At 44.3% G+C, this 13,429-nt stretch overlaps 1 protein-coding gene across 1 annotated transcript; it reads left to right on the top strand.

Annotated features, from left to right (window-relative positions):
- The first annotated feature begins 10,647 nt into the window (after positions 1-10,647).
- LOC134934763 (olfactory receptor 5AP2-like) lies at positions 10,648-11,577 on the top strand. Its single transcript, XM_063930128.1, has one exon. The coding sequence runs from the start codon at positions 10,648-10,650 to the stop codon at positions 11,575-11,577; it is 930 nt and encodes a 309-aa protein (XP_063786198.1).
- Positions 11,578-13,429: the final 1,852 nt, after the last annotated feature.

Genomic DNA, 13,429 nt, shown 5'->3' with positions numbered 1-13,429 from the left:
ATCTCTGGGACAGGAGAGAATTATACTCACGGGTCACTGAGATATGAATAAAAAAAGTATCTTTAGTCACAGTAAGGAGATGCTCTGTGGATACCGGATGGCAGACATTAGTATGCAGACAAGTAAGTGACCCTCACACATACATTGTACATATGTATATATTTTATACAGGACAAGAAAATAATGACCGAGGTATAACTGTACCAGTGGCCCCGGCACAAGCTACAAACCCAATCCATGTTCTCTGTTATTATTGTTACTGAGTGAGAACATGAGTTTAACAGGAACACATCAACACAACATTATCTTTACTGAAATCATGCATTGATACCTGATACATAAGATTATAAAATGTGTGTCTAATCAGAATAATTATAATAAACTCTGCAATAAAAGATAAAGTAAAATCGAGGTGCTTAGCATAATTATGGACAAAAATATGGACCAGTGTTTGATATATCACTTCAGAAACCATGTCTGGTACATGATGTCACAATGTAACCAAAACTTTCAAGAAACCACAAACTCACATCCCAACCACTATTCTCCTATTTTGTTGTTATAGAACCATAGAATTTGACGGCAGATAAGAACCACTTGGCCCATCTAGTCTGCCCTTTTTTTTAACCATATTTTTAGCTCAATCCTTAATTGATCCTTATTTCTTTGTAAGGATATCCTTATGTCTACCCCATGCATGTTTAAATTGCTCTACTGTCTTAGCTTCTACCGCCTCTGATGGGAGGCTATTCCACTTGTCCACTACCCTTTCTGTGAAGTAATTTTTACGCAAATTTCCAGGAATTGGAACGTTTCCACCACAGTTACTACATTGTCTGCAATTGTGAGTGGGGGGAGTGGAGGGGAGTGTTTCCTGAAGTCGACAATCATTTCAACCATTTTTAGTGTGTTTAACTCTAGATTGTTTGCCTTGCATCAGGTGGATAGTGCTAGGGTCTCCTGCCCTGTGCTGCCACGTCGTCATGGCAACCGGGAGACAAGTGCTAGTGGAGTAACCTGAGCGCAGCTGATACTCCGGTTCGGGTCTTTTGCTGTGCAGTGGTTATAGGCTCTGTGCACGGCAGGGGATCCAATGCTGGTTTTTGTGCTCACAGTCTGTGAGGTCTGAGTGGGGCGTGGACAGCACCTGCTTTATAAGGCCTCTTTTCAGGGTAAGCAGATGCTGCTGAATCTTTGTTGGTTAGTCAGTTCATGAAAGTTAGCCAGTACTGTGTAGCTTTGTATTTGTTTGTTGCTTACTGCAAATAGGCCTGGGGATTTGGTATTACACTCTGCCAAGCCAGACCTAGCAGTAAGACTGGAGTCAGTCGTTTAGCTTGCTGGGGTTCTGTTACTACTCTGTAAACTTAGCAAGTTTGCGGCTGTATTCTAAGACTTGCCTGTCTAATCCTGTCTCACTGTGCTAGGTGTCAGGGGTCAGTTTAGTGGCAGTAAGCTGAACCTGTGCACTGCAAGTGAGAATTAGGATTGTGGAGACTCTCCTTGTGTCTATCATTCCATCTCTGACCAAGGAGTTTACTGCCACACCCGTTGGTAACCCTTTAGGGTTTTGCTGTTGCCCTTAGCAACAGCATTTCGGGTTTTCCCTACGTATTAAAACACAACATCTTGCTTTTCCCATCTGAGCAGTTCTAATACAAGGGAGATACCCAGTTCCTTAGCCTCTGGGCTTCTCTGTTCACTTTGTGTGTATTTTGTTACCCTATCACCTTCTGTGTACGTTATGTCATATTCCCCAGTCTGTCTGTGAGTCCATTTGTTTTGCATAACAGTTCAAACACCAGTACATTCCTGCAGGCACTGGAGTGCATAACAGTTCTGACACCAGTACTTTCCTGCAGGCACTGGTGTGCATAACATATTCAGCAGCCTAATACTCCTGTTGAAATTTTGTGGGAATATGGAGCATACCCCTCAAAATACGTTGCAACAGGTGGTCGATCAGGTGCAGGTCCTGACTTGACAATTTAATGATTTGTCCATTAAAATGCACACCTCCCAGGCTGCTGGCGGAGCTCCCGCAGCAGCAGCACCTGCAGGGGTTAAGGAGCCGAAAGTAAATCTCCCGGATCGTTTTTCTGGAGATCGCTCGCAGTTCTTTTGTTTCAAGGAGAGCTGCAAGCTATACTTCTGGCTTAGGCCTTAGTCTTCTGGGTCGGAGATTCAGCGGGTGGGCATAGTGATTTCCTTGCTACAAGGAGACCCACGGGTCTGGGCATATGGGTTGCAGCCTGACTGTCCGTCGCTTAAAAGTGTTGATGCTTTTTTTACGGCACTGGGCATGTTGTATGATGACCCTGACAAGACGGCCTCAGCCGAGGCTCAGATTTCGATCCTTAAGCAAGGGTGAAGGCCAGTTGAGGTTTACTGTACGGAGTTTCGGAGGTTGGCCCATGATACCCAGTGGAATGACCCAGCCCTGAGACACCAGTACCGAAAAGGTCTTTCTAACCAGATAAAGGACCAACTGGTACAATATCCCTTGCCTGATAGCTTGGATCAGCTCATGCAGTTATCCATCCGGGTGGATAGACGGCTGAGAGAGCGTAGGCTTGAAAGGGAGACTGAGATTTCCTTCCTTACCAAGGAAACCTCAGACTCTGAGGAATTTTCTGAGGAGCCTATGCAGATTGGGGCTACCCGCCTCTCCTCGCGTGAGAAGACGTGGAGGAGACAGCAGGGGTTGTGTTTGTACTGTGGGAATAAAGGTCATGTGGTAGTATCATGACCAGAAAAGCCGGAAAACTTCAGGGCCTGAGGGTGATGGGAAATATCCTGTCAGGCCAGAAGTCAGAATTTCCCAAGAAGACTTTTATCATTCCGGAGACCTTGAAGATCCTCGGTCAAACTGTCAAGACTGAGGCCTTTGTGGACAGTGGGGCCGACGGGGTTTTTATGGACCGCCAATTTGCCCTGAAACACTCTGTTCCCTTAGTACCCTTGGCATCGGAAATTCAGATTTGTGGGTTAAACGGGGAACCATTATCCCAAGGTAAAATTACCTCTTGCACTAGCCAGATTTCTTTGTTTATTGGAGCCACACACTCTGAAAAATTGTCCTTTTATGTGACTGTCTGTACTTTTGCCCCATTGGTGTTGGGGTTACCCTGGTTAAGGGCCCACAATCCTCAATTTGACTGGGTCTCTGGGGAGATTCTTAGTTGGGTACTGATTGTTTCAGGAGTTGCTTGAGCCTTCCAGTCAGGCTCTCGCAGCTAAGTTTGCCAGGATTGCCAGGGTGTTATGCAGATTTTGCGGACGTGTTCTCCAAAAAAGTTGCAGAGGTACTACCTCCCCATCGCCCCTATGACTGTGCCATTGATTTGTTGCCAAATGCTAAGCTTCCCAAGAGCAGGTTGTACTCCCTGTCACGTCCTGAGACTCAGGCTATGGCAGAGTACATTCAGGAGAACTTGGCTAAGGGATTTATCAGACCTTCACAGTCTCCAGTTGGGTCGGGGTTCTTCTTCGTGGGTAAAAAGGACGGTTCGTTGCGACCCTGCATCGACTTCAGGGAATTGAACCGTATCACGATTAAAAACTCATACCCACTGCCTCTCATTTCGGTCTTGTTTGACCAGCTTTGTACTGCCACCATTTTTTCTAAGATTGACCTACGCGGTGCGTACAATCTAATCCGAATAAGAGAGGGGGATGAATGGAAGACTGCCTTTAATACCCACTCAGGGCATTATGAATATTTGGTGATGCCTTTTGGGCTCTGTAATGCCCCGGCAGTCTTCCAGGATTTCATGAATGATGTGCTCAGGGAATATTTGGATAGATTCTTAGTTGTATACTTAGATGACATCCTAATCTTCTCCCATTCCCTGGAGGAACATCGTAAGCATGTACGCTTAGTCCTCCAGAAACTCAGAGACCACCGGCTTGGGGCGAAGCTGGAGAAGTGCGAATTTGAAGTTCAGCAAATCGCATTTCTAGGATATATTATCTCCCCAGAAGGTTTCCAAATGGAGGGTTCCAAGGTACAGGCAGTCCTGGATTGGGTGCAGCCCACTAGTTTGAAGGCGCTTCAGCGTTTCCTGGGCTTTGCGAATATTTATAGACGATTTATCGCTGGATTTTCGTCTATAGTGGCGCCCTTGGTGGCACTCACTAAGAAAGGGGCGGATGTTGCTCACTGGTCTTGTGAGGCTAAAGCGGCTTTTGCCCGTCTCAAAAGGGCATTTGTTTCGGCCAAGGTGCTGCGACACCCAGATCCAGAGCGTCCTTTTGTGGTGGAGGTGGATGCCTCTGAGATGGGTATTGGGGCAGTGCTTTCTCAGATGGGAGTGTCTGATAATCGCCTTCATCCCTGTGCTTACTTTTCCCGTAAATTTTCGCCTGCCGAGATGAATTATGACGTGGGTAACCGGGAATTGTTGGCTATTAAGGATGCACTCGAGGAGTGGAGACACTGGCTTGAGGGGGCTAAGTTTGTGGTCTCAATTCTCACTGACCATAAGAATCTGGCATATTTAGAGTCAGCGAAGCGTCTCAATGCCAGGCAGGCACGATGGGCTTTGTTTTTTGCTCGCTTTAATTTTTTGATAACATATCGCCCTGGGTCAAAAAACATCAAGGCTGATGCGCTCTCGCTGAGTTTTGCTCCAATTCAGGAGACCACCGAGGAGCCGTTGCCCATTGTTTCCCCATCATGTATTAAAGTGCCCAGGACCTCTTATCATTAGTCCTTAGAGCACAGGAGCAGGCTCCTCCAGACCTTCCGGTAGGTCTTTTGTTTGTGCCTCCTAGGTTAAGACAGCGAGTGTTCCTGGAATTCCATGCCAAGAAGTCGGCAGGTCACCCGGGTATTGCCAGAACTCGGGAGATGCTATCTAGGGCGGTGTGGTGGCCCTCGGTGGCTAAGGATGTGGATCAGTGGGTTCGTGCATGTGACATCTGTGCCCGAAATAAGGCTCCTAGAGGGGTTCCTGTTGGCCCATTACATCCACTCTCTATCCCATCTAAGCCATGGACCCACATTTCAATGGATTTTGTGGTGGACTTGCCCAAATCCTCGGGGATGACAGCCATCTGGGTTGTCGTTGACAGGTTTTCGAAGATGGCGCACTTCGTTCCACTGGTTGGGCTGCCATCAGCCAGACGCCTGTCTGAATTATTTATGCTGCATGTCGTGCGTCTCCACGGGTTGCCACTTGATGTGGTCTCTGACCGCAGATCCCAGTTTGTGGCCAAATTCTGGAGGGCATTTTGTTCCGATCTCCAGATTTCTGTCAGCTTGTCGTCAGGCTACCATCCGCAGTCTAATGGGCAGACTGAAAGGGTGAACCAGTCCTTGGAGCAGTTCCTCAGGTGTTATGTCTCCAAGTGTCAGACTGACTGGGTTGCTCATCTGTCCAATGCGGAGTTTGCCTATAACAACGCGGCTCACTCTGCTACAGGGATCTCTCCCTTCCTTTGTGTGTATGGGCATCATCCTAAGGCCAATTCTTTTGACCCCCTGGACTCCACGCCTGGTGGTTCCTCTGTGGTTTCGGTCCTTAGAGGTATTTGGCGGAAAGTGAAGAAAGCCCTTGTGTCTGTGTCATTAGTGACCAAAAGGGTTTTTGATAAGCGGAAAAGACCCTGCAGCTTCAAATTAGGAGACTTCGTCTGGTTGTCTACCAAGAATTTGAAGTTGAGACAGCCATCTCATAAGTTAGGCCCCCGGTTCATCGGCCCTTATACGATCACCAGGGTTATCAATCCGGTGGCATTTCAGTTAGATCTGCCCCGTTCTTTGGGTATCAATAAAACATTTAATTGTTCCCTTTTAAAATGGGCGATTAGTAATCCTTCTTCCAGTGGAAGACCTTCCCCTCTTCTGATACGTGGCCAGAGGGAGTTTGTTGTTGAAAGGATTCTTGACTCCAAGGTGGTTCGGGGTCGGCTGTTATTTTTGGTGCACTGGAAGGGGTATGGCCCGGAGGAGCGGTCGTGGGTGCGCAGTTGTGATCTTCATGCCCCCAGACTGATACGCTCTTTCTTCTCGCAGTTCCCCGATAAACCCGGTGGTAGGGGTTCTTTGACCCCTCGTCAGAGGGGGGGGGTACTGTTAGGGTCTCCTGCCCTGTGCTGCCACGTCGTCATGGCAACCGGGAGACAAGTGCTAGTGGAGTAACCTGAGCGCAGCTGATACTCTGGTTCGGGTCTTTTGCTGTGCAGTGGTTATAGGCTCTGTGCACGGCAGGGGATCCGGTGCTGGTTTTTGTGCTCACAGTCTGTGAGGTCTGAGTGGGGCGTGGACAGCACCTGCTTTATAAGGCCTCTTTTCAGGGTAAGCAGATGCTGCTGAATCTTTGTTGGTTAGTCAGTTCATGAAAGTTAGCCAGTACTGTGTAGCTTTGTATTTGTTTGTTGCTTACTGCAAATAGGCCTGGGGATTTGGTATTACACTCTGCCAATCCAGACCTAACAGTAAGACTGGAGTCAGTCGTTTAGCTTGCTGGGGTTCTGTTACTACTCTGTGAACTTAGCAAGTTTGCAGCTGTATTCTAAGACTTGCCTGTCTAATCCTGTCTCACTGTGCTAGGTGTCAGGGGTCAGTTTATTGGCAGTAAGCTGAACCTGTGCACTGCAAGTGAGAATTAGGATTGTAGAGACTCTCCTTGTGTCTATCATTCCATCTCTGACCAAGGAGTTTACTGCCACACCCGTTGGCAACCCTTTAGGGTTTTGCTGTTGCCCTTAGCAACAGCATTTCGGGTTCTCTACGTATTAAAACACAACATCTTGCTTTTCTCATCTGAGCAGTTCTAATACAAGGGAGATACCCAGTTCCTTAGCCTCTGGGCTTCTCTGTTCACTTCGTGTGTATTTTGTTACCCTATCACCTTCTTTGTACATTATGTCATATCCCCCAGTTTGTCTGTGAGTCCATTTGTTTTGCATAACAGTTCAAACACCAGCACATTCCTGCAGACACTGGAGTGCATAACAGTTCAAACACCAGTACTTTCCTGCAGACACTGGAGTGTATAACAGATAGCCGCATAACCTCCCTCCTATAAGCCGACTCCTCGCCGTCTCTGATGAGTCCAATGAGTGTGGTATTGTCCGTAAATATGAGGAGTTTCACAGCTTTGTCTTCAGAAATGCAGTCATTGGTGTACAGTGAGAATAGGAAGGGAGAAAGAACACATCCCTGCGAAGCGCACGTGCTAGTCGTCCTAACATCAGAGGTGAATTTCCCTATCTTGACCCGTTGTTCCCTGTTCCTTAAAAAATTCACCATCCAGGAATGTAGCATTTCTAGTACCCCTGAGCTGTGCAGTTTAGTGGGTAGAATGCCTGGAATAATAGTATTGAATGCAGAGCGGAAGTCCACAAAAAGAACCCTAGCGTAGATACCTGGCGAATCCAGATTCTGCATAATGAAGTGCAGACCCAGATTCGCCGCATCTTCTGCTGATCTGTTTGTCCTGTAGGCGTACTGCAGAGGGTCGAGGATGGTACCTGCCATGGACTTTAGATGATTCAGTATCAGTCGTTCCAGCGTCTTCATCACCACCGAAGTTAGTGCATCGTATCTGAGGTGCTTGGCATACATTGCTTAATATATGATCCTGTCCACCAATCATCAAGGTGACCTCATCTGACAGGTCCCTAACATGATAGGGGTTCACCTCTGTGGTGCAGTGGCGATGTCAGATTCAACAAAGCAATTATTTTCTACTGGGGATTTATCTAAATACATGTGTGAAAGTTTTAGTGATTGTTTGGTGATCCCCAGAAAATAACTATTATTCTTTGAAATATTAGACTCACCTATTGTAACAATGTTGTCCCCACATGCATGCGGGACGTTAGGAGTCCATCCATTTAAAATAAAATGTCCCTGTCCTACTGGGTGATGTCTGGTGATTTCACAGTTTTCTATGCATAATTATGGGATTATATTTAAAATTTGTGTTTTTGTAGTGCAGGGTAATATTGTCTAGGGATCACCAGACAATAATTACAAAGAGGTCCAATTATCAGAAAGAAAGCACCTCCCTCTTTCTAAAATGGGTAACAGGTAATTATTGGAATCCAGAATGGGGACATCTCTCCCCCATTCCTGGCCACACTTATCACCAAACACTAACGTCTCAGTTGCAAACAAAGATGCTCAAACACTTCAATAGTAGGCCATTATTAGACGACAAATTGCCCCACAGTACCATAAGGCTGGTGCATGTTTTGATGATGATGATGATGATGATGATGATGATGATGATGATGATGATGATTGAATGTTGCAGCAGACTGCAATGCACAGTGGGCATCTCAGTTAATGTGCATGTTTCACACAGGGGGCAGGCTGTGTTGGGGCAGTAGCATTAGGTTGCAGACACGATTGCTGCAAAAATATAAGAATGGCCACAGTCGAATACAACTCACAATCCAGCCTGGAAAGGATAGTGTATACCTGCAATGCCAGTGAATATCAATAAAAAAAAAAAATACTGTATGCAGTCATGAATAGCAGTACAAAAGTGTATGGGGGAAACTTCCTGGTGACAGCTGTATAATCCCACTCAAAGAACAGGAAACTTTTCATAGGAAAATAAAAACAGATCACAGTGCACCCAAGTATTGGTGTAATATAACCTTAAGAGTACTCACACTAGGGAATTCACACTTACATTCTGTATTATTTCTATATCTTCTCAAAGGGCTATCTGCACAGGATCTCCAGCCGGAAACTATTGGGAGACAATCAGTGATGCCATCCAGCAAATTGTCTACTCATACCGACCTATGCATTTCTCAGGTAAACATATTATTTATTGGCTATCCATACAAAATAATGTTGGTATAAAAAGGATGTAATAGTCTTATTGTTCTGCCCTTCCTTTGCTTGGGAATGAGGGTCTCAATTGGCCTCAGATCCTGAGTCTCACCTATGAGTGCTTAAAACATCAAACAAAAACTCAACCTTGCACCTGAGTCCAAGGCCCATGGCCCGCCCAGAAGAAAAGAAGATAGAATGGAGAGAGACAGACAAACATAGACAGTGCTCACCATGGCAAATAATATTTCTTCTTCCAATCCAATCTCAACACCACATCTGCGCAGGGCCTAATCCTAAACTGATGTGTCACGGTGCTATACAATACTATGTATTTCTACAATAACAAACAGGGCCCACCTCTAAGTAAACTAAAAAAATATAGAAACAAATTAAATGTGCAATGACAAGTGATGTTAAACCTATAGGAACAGTTATCTACATTAAATGAACCTGCACGGTGAACACAACAAGAGATTTCACTTATACAAGAAAAGTGTGAACCATGGTACTGTCTCTTTAAGTCTTCCCTATAAAACTCCTTATTGCCCCCAAAAACTCCTGCCTACAGAGATGACCATTCGTACTCAAATATAATGACCCTTGAATTAAAAAAGAACACCTTTAGAGGTGGGTGCCTGACAGAACACCACTTCAGGGAAAAGGAATGCTACTAGAGTGTGGTACCTACACTGAATCATGGACATGAGTCCTGTTCCCACCAACTTGGTGTAGTTTAAAACCTATATCACCTGGGCCTTATGATCAGATTACAGTATTTCTGTGACACTAGCCTACTTAACCTATATCTAATGACTTTGTCCCAATTCCTAGAGTCACTTACAGTGAGCTCAAGACTAAGACCTGCCTATCTGGAGGGCACAGCAGAGTGAATTGTGCTAATGCTTAGATCACTTTATTTCAGGAGCTTCCTATTTTTGAACTGGTAAGTGAGTAGGTCCTAATGACTAGAATAACAATAAACATATTGCACGGGCTCACTCCCTGCCTAAGTACACACATGCCTAAGCTCTGACTGTGTATCTTAGGCCTAGTGCTTGACACCTACTGTAGTGGTTTAGTGATAGTTAATAACAGCTTCCGAGCAATAGCAGCACTATTCATTTCACAGCTTAACTATTCTGTCACTGCTCCATCCTCAAGCTTAGCCACCAACGGATCTACCAAGTCTGCACTGGAGCTCTGGACATGATGTACTCTCTCTCCAAAGGATTCCACTTTTCCGCTTGGTAGCGTCTGACTTCAGACTCTGCAAGTCTGCAGAGCTATGAAGCAGCAAGCCATAAATGGCGTGCCATGTCCACTATTGAGTGGCTGCCTGTCTGCGAGCCGTGATTGGCTTGCAGCTGACACAGAATTTAAAGAGCCACCACCACTTCCTATTGGCTGTTGTACCATGAGTCAAGTTCAAACCATCACTTCACCAGTGCTGGAAGCCACAGGATGTCCCAACATTAGGCACTTGTTGCCACTATACCTTCAGCAATGGAATTTAATACTTGATCCTGGCACCGTCTGCTGACAAAATTCTTCCAGAGAATATCTTTATATCCATGTGGCTTTTGACTAGACATCCTTGTGGCCACTTAAAGAAATGAGCATTATTGACAGAATGAAAGTACATACAGTATATATTAACATACCAAAAAGATGATTGGCTTCATCCAAATTTGCTTATTCACATTTTGTTATAATTTCTTCATTTTTAAGGATTACAGAAATGATCAGGTGTTGGTTATTGCTTTAGTAGAGCTAATTTTACAAGTATTAAACTTGAAAGTTTGTGATATCTGAAATCAATTTTAATTTCATCATTACAGAGAGAATTAATGAATATTACAAACAAGACCCAAGTGAGAGTGTTTGTGTTTTCTGGACTCACTGATAATTTAGAACTTGCCCCGTTCCTCTTCATGATCTTCTTACATATCTACATGGTGACTGTAGTGGGAAACATCGGTATGATGGCCACTGTCCATATCTCATCTAACCTCCAAACCCCGATGTACTTCTTTCTGAGCTACCTTTCCCTGGTGGACCTTTTCTACTCCTCAGCTATAACTCCTAGAGTGCTCTTTGACCTTATCTCCATGAAGAAGGCCATCACGTTTGTTGGGTGTGCCCTTCAGTTCTTCTTCTTTGCTGGTCTTGCCTGTACTGAGTGTTTAATTCTTGCAAATATGGCGTATGACCGGTATGCTGCCATCTGTCACCCTCTCCATTATGTCTCTATAATGACCAAGAAAAAATGTTTGTGCCTAGTTGTCCTATCTTTCTCCATTGGTTTCTTACAGTCATCCATGCAGACTAGCTGTATATTCAGTTTACAATTCTGTGGCTCACACATAATAGACCACTTCTACTGTGATGTCCCTCCACTGCTCAAGCTGTCCTGCTCTGACACTAACATCTGTGAGATGATAACTGTTTCAGCTATAGTGTCCTTTGTCCTAAGTTCATTTATGATAATCCTGATATCATACACATTAATCATTTCTTCTATTCTAAGGATGAAGTCTGCTGAGGGCAGACAGAAAGCCTTCAGTACATGCTTTTCACATGTCATATGTGTCTCCATGTTCTTTGTGTCAGTCTTCTTCACTTACCTGCGCTCCCACTCCAATGTCATTGAAAACCAACACAAGATGGCTGCTGTCTTTTACTCAGTGGTTACTCCAATGCTGAATCCACTTATATACAGCCTGAGGAACAAAGAGGTTAAAAGAGGCATCATACAAGCAGTACGCAAACTGTTGTAAACATACAGTACAGCACTTTAAATCTGTTATTTATTAGGGTTTTGGTTCTTTGTATTATATTAAATCTTTTAAAATCAGTTATGAAGCCCACCTAACACCAAATAGAGATGGCTATTAAATAATTAGACTGCTGCTATAATTTTTTGTTTAATTATATTAACTACACTTTAAATCAAAACCCTTCTATGTACTCCTCTTCTGAATCCAAAGACTGCTAGTTTATTATCTGTCAGCTGCCTCAATAGTTCTATTATTTTCTGATTCAAAATTGATTTTTATGAGCACTGATTTGACTTGCTTCACAGAGAGAGCATAGGGGACTGTTGCAATGTCCTTGTAGCATATACTATATCTATCTCACCCATTTGTGAATATATTGGGTATATATATATATATGTATATATATATATATATATATATATATATATATCATTGCTAGGAGCTTGGACTATGAGGAAACAGATTAATGTCCCTATATATATATATATATTTTTATAAATCTTTATTCCGATATTTATATGTATTTTAAACACATTGAATATAGTTAAATAAGTTATATTATAGGTATATGACTGTGTAATATCCATGATGTGATTTACAGGTGCAAACTCATGAGGTAATATGGAACTTTGTGTGAATGTTCCCATTTACCTCATGAGTGTGAGGTGATCATGCTGCACTGAGATAGATTGAAATATCCTCTCACCTGATTGGAGGACAGGTGTTCTGAGGTGAAGTAGGACACATGTTTTGACAGGTGACTCTCGCGACCTCGGCGGGAAGGACCCGCACCGCGCGACGATACCCGGGACTATAAATAAGGGAGCCTTTGGAGGATACGGCGTCTGGAGTCGAGTGCGCAGCCTCTGGAGCTGTTTCCCTTTTCTCCCGCATCGCTAGTAGAGCTGAGAACTCTCGGCGGTTGCTGGGGGTGAGGGGGCGGCTACAGCGGGCGGTAGTGCACATTGGAGGGAGCCGAATGCTGAGCCGAGGAGAAGTGCGGTCACGTTAAGAGGCGGTGCCGCATGATGGAGTGATGGCATGGGGGAGTGAGAGCGACGCGGCTCAGGTGCCTATCAGCATTAGGAATTTCCTGTGAGGGGCCATTACCGTCTCAGCTACTATCAAGGTGACAGATAGAGAAAGAGAGAATGCCATTCCTGCTGATGCCCATACTCTCCATCCATACCAGGTAGCCACAACGAGACCCAGTTTGAATGCTCAAACTGCTACCTGCACGATTCCACAGATTGAAGGGCTGCCAATGAGAGTGCACCGGAGGCGTGGCTAGTACGGACAACATCGCGCAATTAGCTGGAGCTAATTGGGAAGCCATCTGAGGTCTGTGAAACTATGCACTTAATCACGATAGGTCAGCCCTCAATATTGATCATACTGCTGCAGCACACAGGATTAATACACCTCTCAAATTAGACAACCAAACCACTACTACTGAGATTAGTGTATTACAAGGCTGTTAAGCGCAAACCTTATATTTCCAATTCATAAGGAGAGCGATATAATATGTCCCATCTTATAAATTCACTATCTGCTAACTGACTTATAAAACAAGAGGGATATTAGCAGGAATCAATTGTTTATTGACACTTGGTAACATATACAAGACTAGTCAAGGAAAGCTATAGTTACCATTTTATACAAGCCTACCCTAAGTATCTATGTCCACATTACTGTATAGACTATGAGGCTGCTTATCTTCTCCATCTGGAAAGCTTACGTGTAGTGACATCTAGTGGATACAATTGATATTTTCAGCTAGTATTCATTTACTTCAGAACTTCACCACTGGATACTTGTTGGATACAATTTTACTTATGTATCGTTAAGAGGA

This window comes from Pseudophryne corroboree, chromosome 6 (genome assembly GCF_028390025.1).
Source record: "Pseudophryne corroboree isolate aPseCor3 chromosome 6, aPseCor3.hap2, whole genome shotgun sequence".
Taxonomy (NCBI): Eukaryota; Metazoa; Chordata; class Amphibia; order Anura; family Myobatrachidae; genus Pseudophryne; species Pseudophryne corroboree.
The sequence above is the reverse complement of the archived record's forward strand: the minus strand, read 5'-3'. Positions and strand labels throughout refer to the sequence as shown.